This window comes from Antechinus flavipes, chromosome 3 (genome assembly GCF_016432865.1).
Source record: "Antechinus flavipes isolate AdamAnt ecotype Samford, QLD, Australia chromosome 3, AdamAnt_v2, whole genome shotgun sequence".
NCBI classification, from domain to species: Eukaryota; Metazoa; Chordata; class Mammalia; order Dasyuromorphia; family Dasyuridae; genus Antechinus; species Antechinus flavipes.
Genome location: NC_067400.1, coordinates 555,065,634 through 555,091,137, shown reverse-complemented (window position 1 = coordinate 555,091,137; position 25,504 = coordinate 555,065,634). Strand labels below are relative to the sequence as shown.

Here is a 25,504-nt window from a genome sequence, read left to right as displayed (position 1 = left end):
AAAACAATGAACATATTTATGACAAAAATAACACTATTCAGACAATATGGTATAGAGGAACAAGTATTAGATTGGGTGTTAGAGGACTGGGGTTTGAGTACTACTTTATTATTGTATGACCCTGAGTAAGTAATTTACAGGCCACTTTTCTTCAACTGTAATATGAAGGGATTAGACTAGATAGTCTCCAACATATCTTCTGGCTTTGTATTCATGATACCTAAATTAAGAAAATTATTTTGAAATATATAATACCAATTTATGATAAAAAAAAGTCTATACATAAAAGAAACATTAAAAATTGTAAAAGTGAATATGCAAAAATGATAAGTGAAGTTTATATGTAAGAGCAGAATGTTAAAAGATTCTAAATGTGATTGTTTTCCTTTGTTCTAGAAGAGAATCAAAATGACATTACTATAATAGTGGGTAAAGGTACAGTGTGTTTTAGGTATGTCTGATCAGAGTAATATAAGCTTGGAAGGCTCTATCATGCATCAGGCACAAATAATCCAATTAAACATTTGTAGTAAAGATGTCTCTCATTTGTGTATCTTGATTTTCTTTTGAGCTACCACAATTCTGCTGCTCATATAGTGCCTTGTAGATTGCCCATTCTGGATGGTTCTGGGCCAGCATCTCTCATGTCTCATAATGATTTCCAAAGTTCTTCAGAGAGACTGAGGGTGTTTTTGTATGACTTCTTCTGAACTCCCATGTGAGTGCTTGCCTTTTGTGAATTCTCTGTAAAATGGTCTTTTAGAAAAATGTAGGTCTGCCCCCTGACCAACATGTACATTCCCTGGGAATTGTGATCTCTGCAACAGAGTTTGGATGCTTAGCAGTTTAGCTTGAGAAAAGACCTCACTATCTAATACCTTATTTTTTCTGGTGTGTGAAGTCTGAGTTAGCTCCCTGTTGACCTCAGGATCAGCCAGAGTCAGAATCAGCAAAAGTCCTTGGTCTTTAGGGGGAGAAGTAAAGGAGATGGACGAAACTCCACAAGCCTCCCTTCTCTCTGTCTTGTCCTCCTGCAAAGTGATTGTGACTTGTTTTACTCCACCCCATAATCCCTCCTACAATTACCTGTATACACCAAAAGATTGAGCCAGCACAAAATAGTGAGAAGGGCCATTTTCCAAGCATATGCTAATAGAGTATTGTCAAATAGGTAATTAGTCTTAAGTACTCCATTGTCTGATTCCAATGCACATATTCAGAGTTTCAGCCCTTTACACTGGTGATCTTCAGAATCTTCCTAAAACAATTCAAATAGATGTGATTCAATTTCTGCCTTAGTGCTGATAGACTTTCTGGGTTTACAGGCATACAACAATAAAGTCAGCACAATAATTCTGTAAACCTTCATATAGGTAGACAGTCTAATACCTCTTTTCCTCCACACTTTCCTTCAGAGCTTCTCAAACACTATGCTAACTCTGGCAATGTGTGTGTCAACCTTATTAGACATTTATGTATCCATGGAAAATATAATGCCAAAGTAAGTGAACTTATCCACAGCATTCATAATTTCTCCATTTGTTGTAATTGAGGATTCTATGTATGAATGGCATGGTGCTAGCTGGTAAAGAACTTCTATTTTCTTAGTGTTATTAGGCCAAAATTAACAGTATCAACAGAATCAATCTAAACAATTTTAGTCTCAAAGGGTGAGTGAATATGCAGTCGTATGTGAATAAATAGTCAACTCTCCTCCCACTTTAGTCTTGTCTTGAAGCCTTTTCCAATTAAATAATTTATTGTCATTGTAGTAATTGACCTTAATGCTATTTTTATTCCCACTGAAGGTATCTAAATCATCGCTGAACATCATACTAAAACATTGCTGAAAGATCATCTAAAAAAGCATTGGAGCAAGTACATATCACTTCTTTAGTGAATAGAAAAGCAGGAGAGCACCATCTATTATGCAGAATACAAGTGAGCAAGCCAACATGAAATTAAAAGATTTCAAGTAAATGCAGAAGTAAAGCATGAAATTGTCCATTCCCTGTATTTATTTGACACAGATTCAGAAATACTAGAGGAAGCAAGAAGACAAAATAATGAAATAGAAGAAAATGGAGAAAAATAAGAGTGAAAGAAGAGGGAAAGGTTTTTTTTTTAAATAGCTTTTTATTTACAAGTTACATGCATGGGTAATTTTACAGCATTGACAATTGAAAATTGCTTTTTGTTCCAGTTTTTTCCCTCCTTTCCCCCACCCCCTCCCCTAGATGGCAGGATGACCAATATGTATTAAATATATTAGAGTATAAATTAAATACAAAATAAGTATACATGTCCAAACCATTATTTTGCTGTACAAAAAGAATAGGACTCCGAAATATTGTACAATTAGCCTGTGAAGGAAATCAGAAATGCAGGCGGGCAAAAATATAGGGATTGAGAATTCAATGTAATGGTTCTTAGTCATCTCCCAGAGTTCTTTCTCCTGTTACCCAAAGCTGAAAAAGCTGTTCAAATACACGTTTATGTGTATATGCATGTATGCAGATATGTATAACAAACACAAATAGATACACAAATACACTTAATTGTAGCAAATATTTATATAGGGTTTTGAGATTTACAAAGAAATTTACAAATATTGTCTCATTTAATATAGAAACTTTAACTCATGAATATATATTCTTTTATTATCTATTATTATGTCATTACTCTAGATACTATTTTATCTTCTTTTCACAGATGAGGAAGTTGAGATTGATAGGTTAAGTAACCTATATAGGGTTTGGGATTAAAATATCAAAGATGCTTTCCATTTCTAAATATATGCTTCATCACTTCTTACACAGCCGGTATTTTTCTACTTCCATATTTTTGCTTATTTAGTTCCTTATACTTAGAGTTTTCTTTATATGTCCTATGTCTTTCCATTGCTATATCCATCCTTTTTATGCTTAGCTATAATGCCAGCTCTTCCATAAAGCTTTTGATCAACCCAATGTCATGATTGAAATCAAAATAAACTGAGATACACAGCTCTAAGCACAATTTATTATCGAAGCATAAATTTGTCAGTAAAGAGTTGCAATCTTCTTATCTAATTAGCAGCCTGAATAAGGGCAGACAGACCACTTTTATGGACAAAAGGAAGAATATCCAAAAACTAGAAGGTGGCATCACAGATGGGGAAAAACAATATAATTGATTACAAAGTTAGAAACAGCAGAAATTTATGGGACAATATGATTGAATGGAAATCCAGAATGTAAGGCAAGGAACAACTTAACTTTTACTACTTTGGCACTCTGGACAGCTCATGGTGGTGTCTACTGCATAGTTAGTGTCACAGTAATAATTGACCAAATCTTTTTTCAGCAATAATGTTACAGAAATAACTGACCTTGTTATGCACCTGTATCCTTCAAAGGTACTTTAGAAAGTACAGTTTTCCTGCAAATTACTGTTCCATTCTGTTGCTCTTGAAATCTGTTATCCTTGAAGGATACAGGTGCATAACAAGGTCAGTTGATATCTGGGACTATATTTAATCTAAGCTTTGTATTTTTTCAATGCTTTATACCAGATTTTATAAATGTTTATCAAAATGAGAAAAATCTTAACCAAGCCCTTATTTACCACATATGGAAAACAATTTTCCTAGGATCTTGTCTCGTATCTGCCGAGTTTTCACACAGTACACAATGGGATTCATCAGGGGTGGTACCAGCAGGAAGATGTTGGCAATAAGGATCACTACAAGTGGAGATTTGTGCTTGGCAAAGCGGTGCATAGCAGCTAGGGTGATGATGGGTACATAGAAGATCAGCACAGCACAGATATGAGAGACACAGGTGTTGAAGGCTTTGAGTCTCTCTGAGACAGAGGCAATGCCAAGAACTGTCTTTAGGATTAGTAAATAGGACAAAGCAATGCATGCCAGGTCCATCATGGTACAGAGGGCAACAAAGAAGCCATAAACAACATTGACCCTGTTGTCAGAACATGCCAACTTCATTACATCTTGATGGAGACAATAGGAGTGGGATAAGAGGTTTTTATGACAATAGCTTAGTCTTTTTAGAGTCAAAGGAAATGGAAGTACTAAAAGGAAACTCCTGATTGCCATGACCAATCCCATTTTGGAAATTCTAGCAGTAGTTAAGATAGAGCTGTATCTCAGGGGGTTGTGAATGGCTATGAAACGATCAAAGGACATGATCAGAAGCACGGATGATTCCATAACAGTGAAGCCATGGATGAAGAATTCTTGAGTAAAGCAGGCATCAGGGGAGATTCCTGGTGCATTGAACAAGAAGATTCTCAGCATAGTAGGTAAGGAGGAGAGGGAAAGACCCAGGTCAGAGATGGCCAACATAGAGAGGAAATAATACATGGGCTCATGAAGAGAAGTTTCTGTCTTAATCACAAGCAAGATAGTGCAGTTTCCTAGGATGGCAATCAAATACACAAGGCAGATAGGAATAGAAATCCATACGTGGATATGTTCCAACCCTGGAATCCCAATCAAGAAAAAGAGCTTAACCTCAGAGGTATTGAGGTCTGACATGATGAGAAGGAAGACAAATTCTGTTTCCAGATCTAAAATGATATGAATGGAGATTTGTTCTGTGCATCTTTTGGCTACATAAAGGATCAGTATAATTTATATTAAATGATCTTTTAAAACATTTTGATGACTATATTTAAATATAAATTATTTCATTTGTAATCTTATATATTTTACTTTATGCATTTAAAAAACATTATGATGAGAAAAGGTCCATAAATTTTACCACAATTCCAAAAGATTATACACAAAAAAGTTGAAGAACCCTTGAACTGAGAGAAAGGAATGAAGAGAGGTAGGAAGGGAGGGAAAGAGATAGAAAATGAGGGATGAGGAAAAGGGGAGGGAAGGAGAAAAGGCAGGGAGAGAGATAGAAAGACAGAGGAAATAAGAAAATAAGCTCCCCATCATCAATGGAGTTTTTCAAATAAATATTTTAAAAGTACTCATTAGCCATGGTATGGAAAGGATTTCTAAATTTGTTGGGGATTAGATTGAAAGTACATTAATTTCAAACTTTGGCATCCTATGCCCCAAAATAAAATGTCGCAGATGACTGTAATGCGATTAGAGATGAGTGGACTTTTGAGAAATGAACTATCTTTAAATTCACCACACTCTGCTTTTGTATAGCTCAAATTTTGTTAATATTAGTAATTAATATATAGTGCTTTAAGGTTTGCAAAGCATTATAAATATGCTCTCCTCTGATCCTCACAATAACCTTGGGGCATAGGTACTTTTACTATCTTTATTTTACAGATGAGGAAACTGAAGTAGATAGAGGTTATATGACTTGTCAAGGTTCATACAGCTAATAAATGTCCAGAATTTGATCTTAGATCTACTTGTTTCTAGGACATTTTCCCCTACTTCATCCCCATATCTATTTCTTTGCTACTTTCACTTATTTCTATTTATAAATTCTAGTCTATTTTTTCTTCGACATGGCAGTACTACATTAAGCCCTATCATGTTTCCCACTGAGTCTCCTTTAACTTAAACATCTCACTTCGACAAATCTTAATGCAACATAAACTCTCATTCTTCACCATCTTGGTTCATTTCCTTTGGATAATTTTTAACTATTCAATGTCCTTTTAAAAGGTAGTCCCTTTTTACCCTCCCCAGTTGAACACAATACTCTAGATCTGACCTGTTGGAGGTAGAATACAAAATGAGTATTTGTCTGCTTGTTCCAGAACTCTTTTAAGTCCTAAAGTTATTGCTCCATTGCTTTGATGACACTCAACAAGGGGACTTATTAATAAATTTCATAGCATGGAGAAAATTCAAAGCTTGTTTCTCAAAGACATAGTTCCTCAAAGACAATACAAGTTGGCTCCTAGATAATCTGCATGGATTCTGAGCTGAGATTTTTCTATCACCACCCTCTTTACTTCTCCATCTTGTCAGAAATGTATATGCTATCTTTCAAACTCTTAAGTCTGGGGCCTTGAAAGTATTAAAGGAAAAGTTTCATTAAGATCTATATGGTCACTGAACAGAATGTGCTCCCCTCCTATCCTTTCCCCTGATTTAGGGCTCTACTAACCTTTAATCACTTCCAAAACTTCATTCCTCATTTACTTTAGTATTTATCCATACACATACATATGTGTTCCTGAGAAAACATATAGTCACTCTTACACATATATATTATATAGGAAAAATCCCCTCAAACACACACACACACACACACACACACACACACACACTGAAAATTCCAGAGGTCATAGATCATCCTGTCCAGTGTTTAGCTGAATATTAATATTCATGCTCTTTGTTAGCACCCAATTGCATACTATATATTCCAAGTACCTTTATATATATTCTTTCTCACACTTATAGTCATACATACTTGGGTCCCTTCAAATGGATTCAGATTTTGGGGATTATTCCTGAAATCTCAGGAAAAATTTGATCTCATTTCCACCTTCACTTCCAGCTGTAATTATTTTCCTATTCTTGAAAATTTCTTGGACTTCACTGGAGTATTTAGAACTTACCAGGATCTAGACCTCTATGTAAGAGATAAATGTGCATGGACTCAAGATGGAGGCTCTTCAGCCTCTGTGCTCAACAGATTGCTGGCCAAAGCTTATATCCATCCACAAAGATATCACCCCTCCTATTTCACACTATTCCCACAAATTCTCTGGGGAATAGCAGAAATCTCCCCAGCCTATTTGTGAATGTGGAGCTTTGCCAGAGATAAAACCCTGAGCTGAATTAGGCCTTCAAGGAACAGATTTAATATTCTTGCAGCTAGATATGGAAGATAAGGGACAAGTAGTCAAGGAACTACTACAAGGGACAAGCTCAGGTCTTTGGAGAGAACTGCTTCATGTTTTTGATATATGCTGATGGACCTTAAGGGTTTTTCAAGTAACTTTGAAATATTTTAAATAGTACCAAATGTGATGATGGTGGTAGAATTGATGAGGAGGAAGAGGAAAGAGAGAATGATAATTCATATGTTATACAATGCTTCTGAGTCTCTTTTGAGTCTTGAAATAATCTTGTGAACAAATGAATTATTGCATCACTTGAGAATAACTAAATGTATTACATTGGGAAAAAAAGAAATATACATGATAAATTTGTTATATATTAAAAAGGAATAGCAAGTCATATATAGATATGAAGTCACCTTTTTGTAAAAAAAAAAAAAAAAACTTATAGAAATGCTTGTTTTATTCCATAAATTAGAAGTAAAATAAAATAAATTTTAAAAAGAAATATTAGCAACAAAAAAGAAAGAAAGAAAGAACCTTCTGAAACAGAGAATTTGAAAGTTATTATTCCCACTTGATAGATGAAGAAGATGAGAATAATTAACTTGTCCAAGTTATATATATATAACCAATTGTTATGACTATAAATGTCATTCTCTTTCCATCAGCAGCTAATTAAGGTGAAATCAGCAAGAGACTGGACTACTCCTTAGCACTCTTAAAATTTTTTAAGTCAGAAGTGAACTTGAGAATTCACGTGATCTCTTATATTCTCAGTCTCTGAATAGGTGAATATGCTCTCTGCTAAATAATACACCATCAGGTATTTCTAAATTGTATTATATGTATATAATTTATGACTTGTGAATTTTTGCCATATAGCAGTTCATATGATCTTTCAAAAAAATTTGTAAAGTGGGCTGATAAAGAGAAAAAGTATAGAAAGCTTAAGTATTTTTGCCCATCACAGAATACTTCAATTCAGAATCAGTGCTCTTTCTTCTCTACCAGAATCTCAGTTCCATTATCTTTCTTACAGTTTTTTTTTTCCTCTCAACTATTCCTTGCATTTTTTTCTTCCTCGTTTGTGCCCATAGCTCTGTTCTTGACCTAAGTGCTGGAGAAGATCAGCCTATGTCCAAAGTAAGGAATATTCATCTCTTTTTTAGGTGACTATCTCAGAACTTAATTTGAGTTAGGTATTTTTTGGTAGTGTCATGAAAGAATTTAGAATGGCTTCCAGTAAAATTTGGGGTTTAACCTTGGTTCATTTTTAAATGTTAATCTATGCTTGGAATTAAGTGGCCATTCTGTGAATATTTTCAGATTTGATCTATGATAGATAAGCAGTCTTTATGAGGATTTAGTAATATACATAAAGGTAAAGCCTGGGTTCCTCAATTACCTCTGGGATAATCTAGTTATCCGCAGACATTAGTTTCTCATTTATACAATTAAAAAAAATAAAAATCCCCAGAAGTCCAGGGAAGCTGAAGAGCATACCCAAGATTATAAAACAAGTTAGGAGGCAAAACTGGAAATGAGAGCTCAATTTTTCATCTATTTATTCCTTAAAGCTCGAGATCAGTAAGACAAGTATAGGAGTTTAAATGTAACCTGAAAAGTCAAGTGTAATTGGTGATTCAGTATTAATGATGTTTGATTTAGGGGCATCCAATGTTTATTCAGTTTTCGAAAAATAATAGGAAACATTCAGAAAGAATTAAGTCAGTAAATTTATATATTATTTCTGGAAAAATTCTAAAACATTTAAAAGCAATTTTATTAGCATTACTGAGGAAGTACAGTGCTGATCATTAAGGTTCAATTTAGATTTATCAGAAGGAAATCTCCCTTTATCGTTCATTAGGCTACATAGCTATCATGCCATAGGAATATTATTTGTATTCCTGGTGCCAATTCAATGTCTTGCTCATAATAGGTACATTTAGTTTATTGGATTGGATTGAATAATTAGATACATAAATTCCTAAAGGGAAGGAGTTGTCTTCTTTTTGTTTCTATTTGTTTTTCAGTACTTAGCAAAGTACTGGAATATAATGAATGCTAAATAAATGTTCCTTTTCATTTTCTCTTTAGATATTGCTCAATCAATGGAATTCCATAAATACAATATACTTGGATTTCATCAAAGAATATGTAATAACTTTCATGATTTAATTACAGATAAGATAGAAAGATATGAACTAGATTGCAATAGATTAAGGTGGATACAAAATTGATAGAATAGTTGACTCAAAGAATAATAATTAATGGATTGTGTAATGGGCTGAGGCTTGAGTTGATGCACTGAGATCCCAAGCACATGAGGCTAAATAGTAATTGGACCTTACTCTATTAATATATAAGCTTGGAGAAAGAATAGCCCCCGCCCACTCTTTGTGCAAGTCCTGATGTGTTGTATAGGAAATGACGATTTTGGTGGGTGGAGGCAGGGGAGTTGAAAAGGAAGGGGAATCTTTAGATTTGCCTTTTCAGGATTGTTGTTAAACTGATAGGAAATCTCTAGTGGAAGATGATAATGTCTGTCCTTGACTCCATCAAAGTGGTGGTGTTGTTACTGATGGTGATGATTGTGGTGATAATAACAGTGGTTATGTTGGTATCAATGATGATGGTGGTAATTTTGGTGCTGGTGAGAGGATTTTCTATGGCATATATATTTTTTAAAATCTTCTGCTCTCATTATAAATAACAACCCAAATCTGGATCCATCATCTCTGCTTCAGACCTAGCCTTCCCAGGACTTTCTCTCTGATCTGCCTAGTCTTCACACAATACACAATAGGGTTCATTAGAGGTGGCACCAGCAGAAAAATATCTGCAATTAGGATCAGTGCCAGTGGTGACTTCTTGCCAAAGCGATGCATAGAGGCTAAAGTAATGATGGGCACATAGAAGATGAGAACAGCACAGATATGAGAAACACAAGTATTGAGGGCTTTAAGCCGTTCCCTGTGGGAACCAATACCCATTACAGTCTTTAGTATAAGTACATATGATATGGCTATGAATACACTGTCAGACATCATACAGAGAGCAACAAAGAAACCATAGAAAAAGTTAACAGTATTATCAGAACATGATAATTTCATGACATCCTGATGAAGGCAGTAAGAATGGGACAAGAGACTCTTTTTACAATATGTCAGCCTCTTTAAAGTAAAAGGAAATGGGAGCACTAAAAGCATGCTCTTAATGAGAAAAACCAGTCCCATTTTAGAGACTCTGGCTCCAGTCAGAATAGAACTATATCTCAGAGGGTTCCAGATGGCTAAAAAACGATCAAAAGACATGATCAAAAGGACTGAGGATTCCATATCAGTGAAGCCATGGATAAAGAACTCTTGGGCAAAGCAGGCATTGGGTGAGATTCCTGTGGCATTGAATAAAAAAATCCTGAGCATAGTGGGCAGGGAAGAGAGGGACAGGCCCAGGTCAGATACAGCCAACATGGAGAGGAAATAGTACATGGGCTCATGGAGTGAAGTCTCTGTCTTGATGATGAAGAGGATGGTGCAGTTGCCTAGGATGGCAACTAGATACATGAGACATATGGGGATTGAGATCCAGATGTGGAAGTTCTCAAGACCTGGGATCCCAATCAAGAAGAAGGTAGTTATCTCAATATCAGAGGAATTGACAGCTGACATGACTAATCAGAGGATATCGTCATAGATCTGAAATGATAGCCATAGAATGTGGATTTTTTTTTACTCCTGTTTCTTTGGTCTGATAGCAAGAAGAGATGAGAAGTTTAACAAGGAAAATTATGTTTCTGCAGTTCATTCTTCTAAAATAAATAAAAAAATTAATTGGGAAGAGGATTAAATAAGATGCTATTAGTAAGACATGTAGCCTAGGGCCAGGTACATAGAAGATGCTATATAAAATGTATTTCCTTCCATTTTCCCTAGAATTGAAATTTGTAATTATATAATCTTGAATAAAAATGGCTTATCTTTCTGAAGGTTTCCTAGACCCCTTTATTTAAATGTCTGCTTTACTTTTAAAATACTCTACCTTGAATTATATTTGTTTGTGTATGTATAATTCATATATATCCTGGTAGACGTTAAACATTTTTGAGGGAAAAGTGGGTTATTTTTTCATCTCTATATTTTCATTTAATTTAAAAATTATAAATTTTTTCAAATAGATATAACATTTATGACATCTATCTCAAATTTTAAGGAGGCTTTATTTATTAAAACTCATTTATTTTGTAACAGCTACACAAAATTACCTTAAAAAATGAACCTATTCTGATATCTCATTATGACATGAAGATGACCTGAAGATATGCTGAGTAGCACAAGTTCTGATTGATTCTACCCTGCTGAAATGTTTTATAGTATCATTCCAAATAAAGAGTTAGCATGGAAACTTCTATATATAAATAGAGGTTTATTATCATAGTATATACTGACAATTTAGTTATGGTACCCATAAAATTTTTTTTTAAAAAGTAAAATGATCCTCAATCACACAAGGTTCATTTTTTTTCCCTTTCTGAATGGATGGTGACAGCCTGTAAGAAAAGGACTGAAAGTAATTAAAAATAAAACAGTTTGGATTCCATCTATTAATATTAAAGTAACTTCTGATAATATAAATATGCCAATTGACCAATAGATGTGTGTTTTAATTGATAAAGTTAAAACTATTTTATTACATGCTGTTTTTCTATTTTCTATTATATTTAATTGTTATAATACCTCTTCCTATAGACACTGGCATTCTACTAAAAAATGGTACATCCAGAAAAGAGGTAGAACAGTTATGTATCAAGAATGGGAACTAATCAATGGAAAATCCATTTATTATGTTGAAACACATGCAACATTTTTTTTATGAGAAGAAATTTCCCTTTCAATCCTACAATGATAAGAGACACTGTTAAATGTGAAAATCACACAGTTCCAATGGGCAACTATGAATATTAATTATTGGTAGTATAAATGTAAGTTTCTTTTAAAGTAACCAGGTAAATCAAAGGAAATCAGGCATCTTAATCTCAACATTCTCACTATGAATTAATTTAAAAGATAACTGTAAGTTGAATTTCCTTCTAGTAATAAAATTATAGATGTAGTTCCTCTAAATAATGCATGTGAATTTTAAAACTTTTGAGTCTGTTCATCACTATGTGTGTCTTGGACCAAAATATTGGATCAACAATGAGTTTGGCATAGAATTGAAAATGAGCAAGAAAATGCAAATGAATTTTAAATGGAAATTGGTGCCAGGAAGATGACAGGGAAAATAGACATATAATTCTGGACACATAGGACACAAAATGGGGGAAGAGAGGATTAAAGATAGTTGCTAGTCTTATTGTAAACAAAACAAGAAACGGCTTAAACTGTTAGTAGCATTCTGAGTGAAGTTCTAGTTTTTGTTTTATTCTATATATTTCTAAAGTTAAAAACATAGAATGGTATTTTTTTTCAGTAATTTATTCAGTAATTTAATAGGTGAAACACTAAGGGGAAAAGAAATTAAGTGACTTACAGAGGTTTACTTACCAGTATCTGTTAGAAGAGGCAATTTAAACTAGGTATACCTGATTCTGGGGCTCACCATGCTGCCTAACTAATTGACACTACTCATCGCATTTGTGACCTCTTTGATTTTAAACTTTTTTTCCAATCAATTTATATCTATTCACTATATGACTCTTATCCATGTTCTTCCAAAAGTTTAGCGCAGAAGATTCACTCAGTATATTGGAGGCCTTCCTCATTTTGTTGACATTGAGAGAGTAATAGTTTAATACTCAAGATTGTCTGGTAATGAGTTCTCATTCTTGCCACATGACCAGTCCATCTTCTTTGCCTATAATAAAATTCCTTGAATTCATCTCTTCTTCAAATTTCATCCTTAATATTTTATGATGGCTGGCTCATATTGACTATATCTCCATTACCCTCCATAAGATATTCACCCTTAGTTCTTCATAGGTAATTGCTTTTCTATACTCCACTATCATCTAGTCACCACAGTAGAATTTCAGTATTGAAAAGAGGGGTTTTGCTTTGGTAGAGGTTAAGAACCATTCTCTGATTGAGGTTAGAATTAGGAAAACACTCTTCATTACAAATTTAAGAGAAAATAAATTTGTAATATGTGAAAAGGAGTGACTGATCACGTTTTCAGAGATTATCTAGCAATTTAGTAATTTTACAAATGAAAATCTAATCCAAAATTGTAAATTGAAAGAGACTTCAATTTTAACACAATGCATATTTTCTTTATCCAATTTCACTGCAAGTTAGGGCAGGGTTTCTACTTTCCTTTGTGTGCCTTCATAAGTTGAAAACTCAAAGTATAAGTTATGTAAAGTTTCCAGTATCACTGAACTCAATTCCAAATAATTACATGAAAAGAAAGCTATAATATGAAAGATCATATGAGCTGAAAATTTACTTCAATTTAGTATTAAAGGTTATTAATAATAGTAATAATAACAATAATAAATTTAATTATCCTACATATGTATACATTGAACATTACATTATATATGTGTATGAGTGTGTATGTGTATGTGTGTGAAGGTTTACTCATAAATTCTTTGGAAGCTTAGACAATTATATCAATTTTTATATCTCAAGCTCCCAATATTTGAACTTAAACATAGTAGGCCTCACTAAATATTTGATGAGCTAGAAGGGATATTGAAAATGTCCTGGAAGACCCCAAGTAAAGTTTTTTTTTTCAGATGTAGCAAAGTGGTCCAATGAAGGCAACAGATGTTAATTAAATTATTACTCATGAGTAAAAAGATAATTAAAAATAAAGGCAATAGACATCAACACATATAGAGAGCTAAAGTCATAGCAATGAAGGGAACAAGCTGGTAAAGGGAGTAAGAACTCAGAAATAGTGTCAGGTTTACAATCCCTTTCCTTGTTTTCAGGAGTTAAAGAAACTTAAAAAAAAAAGGCTTTAGAGGCTAATGATAGTGATAGGGGAATGTGCTACTTTCTAAGCTTTGATTGCTGAGGATATTTTAGGAAAAATCTTCAGAATAATTATTTGGTTACTGAATAGATGATTTTTTTGGTTTGTTTTTAATTTTTGTAAAGTCATGTTACAGTTCCCTTACTGTTTAGTACTTCATACAGATTTTGAGTCTGTCTCCAATTTACCAGTCTCCCTGTTCCTCATATAAACATAATGACCACATTTCAATCTGTGTCCCAGATTCATACATTTAGTGTGAAACTTCTCTTGAAATCTTAAGCCTAGGCCCCTCTATGCCTCATAGATTCCTTAGGATGAAAAAAAAGAAAAAAATATTTTGAGGACCTGCGTTGGAACCTTAGACAACTTTCTAGATCTCACCTGCTATACCAAAAAGGGAAAGGAGTTTGGCTCAGGCTGCAGGCTTTGCTTTTCATTCTTTCTGCCTTTGTCCTTTCCTCTGTTTTATGAGGATTTTTCCCATTAGGCTTTTCTTCTGTCCCTTAGGCTCCAGGGAATTTTTATTACTCCAAGTTTATCATCTTCATTAAACAACAAGTTATCTCCCAAGGGGAAATGCTTTCTGGTAAATACTCAAAATTGAGAACAATTTAAAGCCTTGATTTTAACTCTTTGGGACCTAGCAGCTCAGAGTAAGGACAGAAATATATAGATGAGAGTTTTGTGGTCTCTAGTCATCTGGTCTGAACCCATGATGCATTTGAGGATGTATCAAAGCCAGATGTTATTATAATTTAGCCTCAGTCAAGAAAGATGAATTCAGAGACTATGAGTACTTATAAGGGCCTTTCAATACTCAATTTCCCTTCTTTCCTGAAGGACATTATTTCTTTTCTCATTATTTAATGTTACTTTATGTCCTCAGAATCATACTATGTGCAGAGGTTGTACTAAGGATTTGGGAAAGACATTTTAAGGACAAGGGAAATACTATTTCCTATCAATAGAAAGCATGCATATCGTGGAAGAAAAAGGTTACTGACAAAAATATATACATAGCATAGTTACTCAAACAATTACCAATCATTTCAATTCAGTTCATATGCCTTAGGTCTGAGGGGACCAAAGGTACTGTAGTTATAAAAGTGAAACAAGGTCAGGGGAAGGAATATTCAACTAGACAGTCTCATATGAGTAAATCATTTGAATAATATGAAAGTTCCCTGATTTCTCCAAGGTTGGCAATCCCTCCACTAATATTAGTAACATCCATTTCATATTTTCTGTGAGAGTCTCAATCCATCTCATCTACCTATACTGAAATTAACTAGAAATCAGAGAGCCAAAGAGCCAATGAGTGCCTTGCAGAAGCCTCTAAAGCTAAGAAGCAAGTGTTGCTTCAATTAATTGTAGGATAGCTCAGGTGTTGGGATTAGATTTGAAGAATAATCAGATAAAAGGAAGAGTTTAAGAATTTTCAGAAATTCAGAAAATTTAATCAGTAAAGAAAATAATCTGTAAAGTCCAGGCTAGTTCCCTGGAGGCCTCAATAACAGCCAGAGTCAGGATAAGTAAAAGTCCTTGGTCTTTCGGGGGAGAAGTGAAGGAGACAAACAAAATGTCACAGGCTCACCACCAACCTTTTTCCTCCTCGACCTGGCGAAAAGTGAAGTTCTCTCGCTTCTGTCACTCCAATCCCTAATCTTTACTTACAATTTTCTTAACCCCAAACATTGAGCCAGCATTAACTGAGAAAGGAGCGATTCCAAACATCTGCTAATAGAGTCATTGGCCAATCGGTAATTAGCCTTAAATGCTCCCTTGTCTGATTCAAGTGCACCTATTCAAAGTTTCAGCCCTTTATAATAATCTATGACATAGCACATAGATTATTTTCTTTATGATTGAAGCAGATATATTTTTATTTCCTAAGTTTCCCTCACACACCTCAGGTCAGAGGTGCCAGTTCTTATTTTGATCAAAACCTTAGCTGTTCTAAACCTTACATGGATAATTTAAATGCAGAGTAATGACCAGATGTAGCATCCAAGAGTTCTAAAAGTTCTTAAAGTCAATGGTGTTAGTGATTGTTTGGTCTCTACAAAAAAATAAAAATAAAATAGATCTTATTGTGAGACCCCAATGCATTAAATAGGTGTTCAGAGTATCCCCACTGATGACAAAATAAAAAGTTTCATTCAGATGATGAGACTTTTTCAGTATAAGAGACTTAGATTAATAATAGCCTCTGATACACCTTGAACTGAGAGAGCATCTTATAGTTTCTAAGCACTTATTTTGTATGTGAAACCCTTTTACAACTACCACTGAAAAAGAAACTAATGAACAAGCATAATAGTACTCTTTAGGGTTCACACAAATAATTAACTTCAGATATGAGTTTTGAACCAAACTCCTGTTACTCCAAAGGCAGGACTCTTTTCAATGCACAATACTAAGTATAATCCTTCAAATGGAAAATAGATATTTAATGATAAAGAGAAGTTTCAAATATTCCTGATGGAAGGATCAAAAGTAAAAACAACATTTGACTTTTAATATAAGATTAAAGAGAAGATTTTATGAAAAGATAAACAGGAAACAAATCATAACATTCAATAACATTAAACTGTTATATTCCTATATGGTGAAAATGCTAAGATTTTTATCAATACTAGGAAAGTCAGTGGAAGACAGACACTGTGTTAGCAATGGTATGTACAATAAATAAGACTTTCCCTACCTTCAAATTGTTTATACAGTATTGCACTAAATAACTTTCATATCCACAATTATCCATACCTACAAGGTAATTTAGGGAGGAAGCAATAGCAGATGGAGTTCATGAATTAAGATCTGGTTCATTTGATTGATTCTCAGGGGAACCCACTTTTCCACATTCTCCTTTTTCCTCCTCACTTTTTACCACCCCAGCCTAACCTAAATTAAGCAATCCTGACCATTTAACACATGCCCAGAGGTGTTCTACCTATGCTCTTGTTTCTGCACCATTTTTTAAGAGTTTGCTACTGAGTATGCTCCAAGAGCTTCATCTTTACTGACCCTGCCCAAGTCAGCCACCAATCACTCCTTCTTTCAGCACTTCCATTTTGTCCTGACAGGAATCCCTGGACTAGAAAAAGAGTATTATTGGATGGCACTCCCACTGAGTTTTATCTATGCTATTGCCATCTTAGGCAATGGCATCATCATCTTCACCATCAAATCTGAAGCATCCCTGCACATCCCCATGTACTACTTCCTGTGAGTGCTGGCACTCGCAGACCTTGCTCTCTGCACTTTGCCTTCCATGTTAGGAATCTTCTGGTTTGATTATAAAGTTATTGCCTTTGATGCTTGCCTGGTCCAGATATACTTCATTCACACTTTTTCAGCCATTGAGTCTGGGAGTGCTGGTGGCCATAGCCTTTGACCGAGTTGTAGCTATACGGAGCCCGTTAAGATATGGCACCATCCTTACCAGTGGGGTAATTTGTAAGATAGGGTCAGCCATCCAACTGCACAAGGGCAGTCTGTGTGGTCTTTCTAATCAAGCAACTACCTTTCTACTATTTCAATGTCTTCTCCCATTCCTTTTGTCTCCACCAGGATGTCATATGCCTTGCCTAGGCCAGCATCCATGTGAGTAGCTTTTATGGTCTTATTGCTGTTATTTTCACTAAAGGTTCAGATTCACTCTCTATCCTCCTTTCCTATACATTTATTCTACATATAGTATTGTCCATTGCCTCTGGAGAGGGTCGACTAAAAGCACTCAACACTTGTGTTACCCATATGCTGTGCTGTGTTCATCTTCTATGTGCCACTCATTGGTGGTTTTGTTATTCATCTCTTTGGGAAGCATCTATCTCTTCTGACTCACACCCTCATGGCCAGTACCTATCTCTATGTTCTTCCTATGTTTAACCCCAGAGTCTATACTATGAAGATCAAGGAGATCAATAGGAAGATTATCCAAATATTTACCTAGAAAAAGATCACTGTACAGATTTAGGGCCATTCATGCAAAAGATAAGGGAAGAGAGATTTCCACTCTTATAAACAACAATTATGACTGTCAAGGATAATTTTTTTGTTTTTCTCACATATTATTTTATGATTTCTACTTGGAATGGAGACAATCAACAAACAATCACAAAGCATTTACTAATTGCTTTCTCTCTATACCAAAGCACTATGTTAGTTCTTGGGGATATAAAGGAAAAAACATTCCTTGTCCTCAAGGAGCTTACATTCTATGAAGGAGAGACAAAATGTACACATGTTAAATTATATACATAAGAAATGCTCAATAAATGTTAGAGTTAGGCTATAGGTAGTTCATTGAGAAAATGGAATGATTAAATGATTTTACTTCTCCAATTCTAAAAAGAGACACAAGGATTCAACCAAAGAGTACATTTACCAGCAATGACAGGTAATTATTTGTCGACCTCATGCCTAATATAATTCATAACAAGGAGTTCATAAGTCAGATCATTGGTCATGAGATTCATAGCTGGAAGCTTTTTAGATATAATCTAGTTAAATTGTTTTATTTTTATTTTGCCAAAGGTTATATAAAGTATAAGAAGAAAAGTTAGGATTCAAAACTAGATTTTTTTATTCAAAATTGAGTAAACATTTCCTTCTGTCAGTAATACTTTATTAATTCAAGAAAGAATATAGAAGGTACTTATTGTAAATATATGTGAAAATGTACATTGCATATATATGCACATTTGTATATATCACACACATACATTATATATCCTATACATAAATGTAGGTAGGTGTGTAAATATGGATTCATAAAACTCCTCTCATACATGCATTATATATGTATATCTATAGACTGCCTCCAACAGAAGAAATCAGTTCATTGGAGCATTTCAGTAAGATATATATGAAATACACTGGATTTGGAATTAGAATATTTTAATGAAAATTCTGACTTTTCCACTTAGTAGAAGTATGAGTCACTTCACTTTTCATTTTCTCCATTTGCTGATTTGTAGAATTGTAATAATAATCCTTATTCTTTCCATTTCACAAGATTATTGGGATTTTTCAAGAACAGACTGGATAATCCCTTCAGGGATATTCTTGACAAGATTTATGCTTCCGGCATTAGTTAACCTTGATGACTAGACAACAATTCTTTCAACTATAGGAATATATAGATCTATGAAAATAACATGGAAGCATGTATTGGAAGAATCTTACAATCATGAAATGATATGAAATACTATGGTATCTAGGTGACATATAATTTATCCTCAATTTTGGTAGTAATCTACATATCCTCTTTCCCTGCCCCCCAATGGCAAGGAAATTGGAGTGGTTTCCATATTATTTACTAGCAATATCACCCAGTAGGTGGCACAGGGAAAGAATACTTGACCTGGAGTCAGAAAGACTTGATTTAAAATCTGGTCTCAAAACTTTAGTAGCAAAGTGACCCTGGAAATTCACTTAATCTGTGTCATAATTTCCTCAAATTTAAAATAAAAATCATAACAACACCTGCTTTGCAGGGATGATGTGAGGATCATTTGGGATATTTGTAAGGCACTTAGTGCAATGCCTAGTACATAGTAGATATCTATAAATATTACCCTTCCTACTTGGTTATTTTCACTTCATTTCTTCTCAGCCTAAATATCTACTAAGTCCTGACTTTTCTCCTAAAGAATACTTGGACTATCCTCTTACGAATCTGCTTAGTTTTTATACTGTAGATGATGGGGTTAAGTACAGGTGGGAGTAACAGATACACATTGGCCATCACTGTGTGTATAATGGGTGATAGGTGCTTTCCAAAGCGGTGAACCATGGTGACACCAATGAAGGGTATGTATAAAAGCAACAAAGCACAAATGTGAGAGAAGCAGGTATTGAAGGCTTTGAGTCTCTCAGCCCATGAAGCAATGCCCAGCACAGTCTTCAAGATGAGCACATAAGAAAAGAGAATGATTAGGACATCCAACCCCAAAGTAAAAATGGCACCAAAAAGGCCATAAAGAATATTGACACGTGTGCTAGCACAGGCAAGTCGCATGGCATCCTGGTGAAGACAATAAGAGTGGGAGAGGACATTAGAGCGGCAGAAAGGCAGTCTCTTAATAAGAAAGGGCACAGGAAGGACTACACAGACAGCACGGGCAAGGACCGCTACTCCAATCTTGCCAATGACTCCAGAAGTGAGAATGGAAGTGTAACGCAATGGATCCCGAATCGCTACAAAGCGATCAAAGGCCATAGACACCAATACTCCAGATTCCATGATTCCAAATAAATGTATAAAAAACATCTGAGTGATACAGTTATCAAAAGGGATTTCAGGAGCATTGAACCAGAAGATACTGAGCATTGTGGGCAGGGTAGACACAGAGAGACCCACATCAGTCAGTGCCAAAATAGAGAGAAAATAGTACATGGGTTCATGGAGGCTGTTATCGATCTTAATAATGGATAAGATAGTTCCGTTGCCAAGAAGAGTGAGGGTGTATAGTATTCCCAATGAGAATGCCATCCAGGGGTTCTTTTCTGGCATTCCTGGTATCCCTGTCAGCAAAAAACTGTGATGATTGACATGAGAATCATTCGGTGTAAACATGGTATCACCAGCACGGGATATTTTGCTTAGGAGACAGCTCCTGAAATGAAAGAACATTCTATTATTAGTTAGATAGAAAAGTACAATTTGATCAGCGCAGAAGGGGAAGAGAGACAAGGGTGTTTTTTTTTTTTTTTTTTTGCCCTGATTTTACTTCTTATTTCTTTGAAGATATCATTTATGATAACTCTCTTTAATAGCTTTGGTTTGTCTGAAAAAATAAGGTTTCAAATAGAAAAGCAAGTATCCCTAAGAGTTAATATCAAGAATTCATTACTTGGTAAAAAACTTTTGGGACAATTGGAAAGTAGTAAAGCAGAAACTGAATATAGACAAATCGTTTATATTATTTACCAAGATGAAGTAAAAATGCTCATATGATCCAGATATAAATAGAGATATTAAACGAAAATTAGAATATGGGACCTATTCTTTATTAGACTTATAGAGATGCATAAGGAAGACAGGTAAGTCAGGTATAAAAATGAACAAATTTGATTATATTAAAAAGATTTTGTGAAAACCAAATGAATGTAGCCAAGACTTGAAGAAAAACAGACAATTGAGTGGGATTCATGAATAGTTTCTTAAATAAATCTAATTTATATAAAGAACTCTGTCAAATCTATAATTATATGTCATTCCCTAATTCATAAATGGTCAAAAGATATGAACAAGTATGAGGAAATCAAAACAATTTATCACCACATGAAAAAATGCTCTAAATCATTATTGATTAAAGAAATAAAAATTAAAACAAATTTGAGATATATTGTATACCTACCAGATTGACTAAAATGATAAAAGGAGAGACAAATGTTGGAAGGGATGTGAACAAATTGGGATATTAATTCATTTTTGCTAAAATTGTGACCTAAAACTAATCTAGAATTGTGACCAGAGTTATTAAACTACCTATAACCTTTGACCCAGAAATAATGCTACTTGGTTCATTTCCAAAGATGATTAGGGTAGTAACTCTCTTTCTCTGATGCAAAGAATTGGAAATTGAAGAAATGCCCATTAGTTTGCCAAGTAGTGGTATGTGACTGTGCTGAAATTACACTGTGCTATAAAAGTTAAATGATTTTAGAAAAAACATGGAAATGCTTGTATGAAACAATGAAGAATAGCCATTGTCTACAGTAACAATAATATTGTTATAAGAACAACTGTGAGGCAATGAGTTCTTTTGACTCATAAATATCCAAACTTACTATAAAGGATATAGGAAGAAAGATACTGTCTACATTCAGAGAAAGAACTGATTAAATGAAATGTGTATAGAATAATTGTATTATACATGTAAAAATATTTATAAATGTCTATACATATTATGTGTTTATACACACACACACACACACACACACACACACATACATATGTAGTTTTTTTTTTTTTTACTCACACAGGGCAAGTGCTCATAAGATATTCAGAAAAAGCAATATAAGGACAGTCTCAAGGCATCTCTTAAGAACTTTAGAATCAATTGTCTGACATGGGAGACACTGGCATAGGACTGCCCAGCATGACATGCCCTCATCAGAGAAGGTTCTGTCCTCTATGAGCAAAACAGAATTGATTTAGCTCAGAAGAAATGTGAGATGTGTAGGTAGAGAAGGCATCCCAAATGTTCTTATGGACTGTTTGTGTTCAACTGGTGGCAGAGCACTCCGAGCTCTTATTAGTTTGATCAACCACAGTCAGACACACTGTAACTTCACTCTAACATAGTGATGTCATTTTGGCTCTCTTGATGAACAAAGGGCAATAACTAACCAACCATCCACACAACTATCTATATATGAAGATGGCTATCTCTAGAGCAGGAGAAGGGGAGAGAAGAAGAAAAAAGGAATTTACTGTTATTATATAATCTGTGTGATAATTCTGTTGTATATTTGAAAAAGATAGCATGTTGTGCATAGTAAATTTGGTATTTCATTTGCAATCATCTTTTTGATTGTGCTGTTATGGAAATACTTGTATTATTTCATAAAACAAAGAAAAAAAGTTAAGTAGCACTTGGGATCCAGACACAAGGATTTAGAGACCCTAGTCTGAGGAACACTATTGCTTCTGTGTTCATTTCTGCAGTTTAAATATTGTCAGAGAAAAGCAAAAGCAAAATGGATAATTCCTAGTCATTCTGAAGCATGTCATACTAGGACAATAGTCCCTCAAATTATCATTCCCCTTGAAATATACTCTTTACAACACAACTGTCTCTACAACTATCTTAATACTCATGAAAATTTCCTAAGCACATAACAGATAATAATGGACAAACTTATTCTGCATATGTATTTACATATGGTAATTTATTAAAAGGATTATTTCCAGACATTTGTACTTGTGAACATAAGCACACCGTTATACATTTGTAAAATCATTACTCATATGTAGAAACTGTCCTGTTTTCAGATAAATAGGTCACACTATAATTAGCTTTGTAGAAATGGAAAGAACTACTAATCAGAGTTAAAAATGATGAGATATGCTAACTCTGACTAACTTTGCTACCATAACAATTAGCTTCTCTTCTCTAGTTTCAACTTCCCCACCAATAAAACTGGAGATAGTATTACTTATATTACTCCAGGATTCTGTTAGCTCATCTTTATTCTATGACCAAGAAATGCAAAGAGATCCTGCAACTTATCTCACACCATGCTGATTACAAATACTAGAAGGGAGAAAAAGACTTCTCTGAGTTATCTAGGGGACCGAATCTATTCCATATTTAAGTGTATCCTGGGCAAAACTTACCTGGATGAAGTACTTGTATTGCAAGTTTAATCCTAGTAATCTACCACATTTGCAATAAATATAAGGCAGGAAAAGCTGCCAGAAGTCTGACATTTGGACATACCCAAAATATATCTGTGACTGACATTCATCATAATATTGTAATCAAGAGCAAGAAAACTATATGCACAATCATCACAGCAATGTAAATAACTACCATGAAAGTTGAAAGTCTGTTAACAAATTACAAATGAAATAAAGATATAAAGAGACATTTCATTTATTTCCTTTGTAGACATAGAGACATATATTTTCATATTTGTTGCATGTATTCAACCATTTTATTGATTAATGTTTCTATTTTCTTTGAAATATTTTTTGATATGGCATAATATTCTGGGATGAAAATACATGAAACAAATTAGACATTAAAAGCAAAGCATATCAATAAAATGTACTTCATTAGAAAAAAAATTATCTTTACATCTTTTTTAGGACTTGACAATGTAATACTATATGGTTCCACTTGGAAAATGTTGCCATGCTAAATAAATTGTGGTATACGAATATTATGGAATATTATTGTTATGTAAGAAATGACCAGCAGAATGATTTCAGAAAGGCCTGGAGAGACTTACATGAACTGATGCTGAGTGAAATGAGAGGACCAGGAGATCATTATATACTTCAACAACAAAACTATATGATGATCGATTCTGATGGATGTGGCCATCTCCAGAAATGAGATGAACCAAATCAGTTCCAATGGAGTAGTAATGAATTGAACCAACTACACCCAGTGAAAGAACTGTGGGAGATGACTGAACCATTATATAGAATTCCCAATCCCTATATTTTTGTTTGCCTGCATTTTTGATTTCCTTCACAGGCTAATAGTACATTATTTCAAAGTCGAATTCTTTTTGTACAGCAAAATAACTGTTTGGACATGTATACTTATATTATATTTAATTTATACTTTTAACATATTTAACATGTATTAGTCAACCTATCATGGGGGGAGGGGATGGGGAGAAGGAGGGGAAAAATTGGAACAAAAGGTTTGGCAATTGTCAATGCTGTAAAATTACCTATACATATAACTTGTAAATAAAAGGCTATAATAAATAAATAAATAAATATTAATGTTGAAACCTAAAAAAGAAAATAATACTTTCTAACTAACATTTATGTAGAAGAGGAAAGGTAAGGGAGGGAGGGAGAAAAATTTGGAACACAAAGTCTTACGAAAACAAATATTGAAAACAATCTTTACATGTATTTGGAAAAATAAAATAATTACTGAAAATTAAAAAAATTTTAAAAAGAAAAGAAAATGTTGCTGTGGCCAAAACTCCTTTCCACAGAAACCACGCTCTTCTTCGCTAAACCCATTCATGTCATCCCCATCCTCCTGGTGTCCATATCCTACTTTTCTCTACCCTTCTACTGTATAATACCTGTTTTATTATTAACAAACTTCTTGTAATATCAAATATGTGCCTCTATACTGGTTATGTGGTACATATTTTATATTCATTTATATGTACACATACTATGCTACCTCTCTACCATCTTAGAACTAAGCTTCTTGACAGTAAAAACTCTTTTGCTTCATGGGCAATCATCTTTTTTATTATTATACTATATGATCTAAATGTTTGTATGATTTCATAAATTAAAATAAAATAATTGTATTTATAGGTTGCACAGGTCCTGGTGCTCAGTAGCTGCTCCATAAATTCTTATCAATTGAATTATTTGACACACAAGATTGCTGACAAAAATTTCTTATTAACTGTCCATTGCTATAGGAACACAGTCTATTGTTACTTCAGTGTAGTTACTCATTGCTCTATTCCTACTAATGACATTGTGATGAGACACAGTTGAATGTAATGGTTTTTGTAATGGCTTTTGACCCATGAGTTTCCATTCTCATTGTAGAGATGAGACATAAAGTCAAATGCCTAAGATACATTGTCAAGTGGAAGCATGTGCAAAGACCTGGGAGAAGACTAGATCACTTTTTGTGATGATAATTAAAGAAAACTATATGGAGGAAGTAGCATTTGAACTGATCCTAGATCCTAGAGGGAGGAATAAGAGTACACCTGGTACAGAAAGGAACCCAGACACTAAGACCAAATTGAGAAATGACACATTTATGGATTTATGTCATTAACTTGAACATATTTGGAGTTTCTTATACACAAACTCAGAAATATCCAGATAAATTCATCTTAGGCACAAATAAACAAATGAATGCATGAATGAAAAAGAAAAACATTTTAAATAATTATTTTCTTGTTCTATGTCAATTGCTGGGCTAAGCACTAAGAAAACAAATATAAGTAAATACACCTTACTATTCCACAGAAATGTACAAACTTTCATACTCACTATGACTATAAG

General features: G+C 34.0%; 3 protein-coding genes and 1 pseudogene across 3 annotated transcripts; 1 reads left to right on the top strand and 3 right to left on the bottom strand.

Moving 5' to 3' along the window:
• Nucleotides 1-3,598: 3,598 nt before the first annotated feature.
• On the bottom strand, nt 3,599-4,537 carry LOC127555306 (olfactory receptor 51A7). The gene has a single exon (XM_051987533.1). It carries the CDS (start codon nt 4,535-4,537, stop codon nt 3,599-3,601), a length of 939 nt encoding a protein of 312 aa, XP_051843493.1.
• A 4,972-nt stretch (nt 4,538-9,509) lies between these two features.
• LOC127555307 (olfactory receptor 51A7-like) lies at nt 9,510-10,448 on the bottom strand. Its single transcript, XM_051987534.1, has one exon. The coding sequence runs from the start codon at nt 10,446-10,448 to the stop codon at nt 9,510-9,512; it is 939 nt and encodes a 312-aa protein (XP_051843494.1).
• Nucleotides 10,449-14,734: 4,286 nt separating this feature from the next.
• LOC127557431 (olfactory receptor 51H1-like) lies at nt 14,735-17,713 on the top strand (annotated as a pseudogene).
• Nucleotides 17,714-19,390: 1,677 nt separating this feature from the next.
• LOC127555295 (olfactory receptor 51H1-like) lies at nt 19,391-20,341 on the bottom strand. Its single transcript, XM_051987521.1, has one exon. The coding sequence runs from the start codon at nt 20,339-20,341 to the stop codon at nt 19,391-19,393; it is 951 nt and encodes a 316-aa protein (XP_051843481.1).
• Between the last annotated feature and the right edge of the window lie 5,163 nt (nt 20,342-25,504).

Bases quoted from the DNA above. Each gene is read 5' to 3' on its own strand.
- LOC127555306 (XM_051987533.1), bottom strand. From the start codon at position 4,537: ATGTCAGACCTCAATACCTCTGAGGTTAAGCTCTTTTTCTTGATTGGG.
- LOC127555307 (XM_051987534.1), bottom strand. From the start codon at position 10,448: ATGTCAGCTGTCAATTCCTCTGATATTGAGATAACTACCTTCTTCTTG.
- LOC127555295 (XM_051987521.1), bottom strand. From the start codon at position 20,341: ATGTTTACACCGAATGATTCTCATGTCAATCATCACAGTTTTTTGCTG.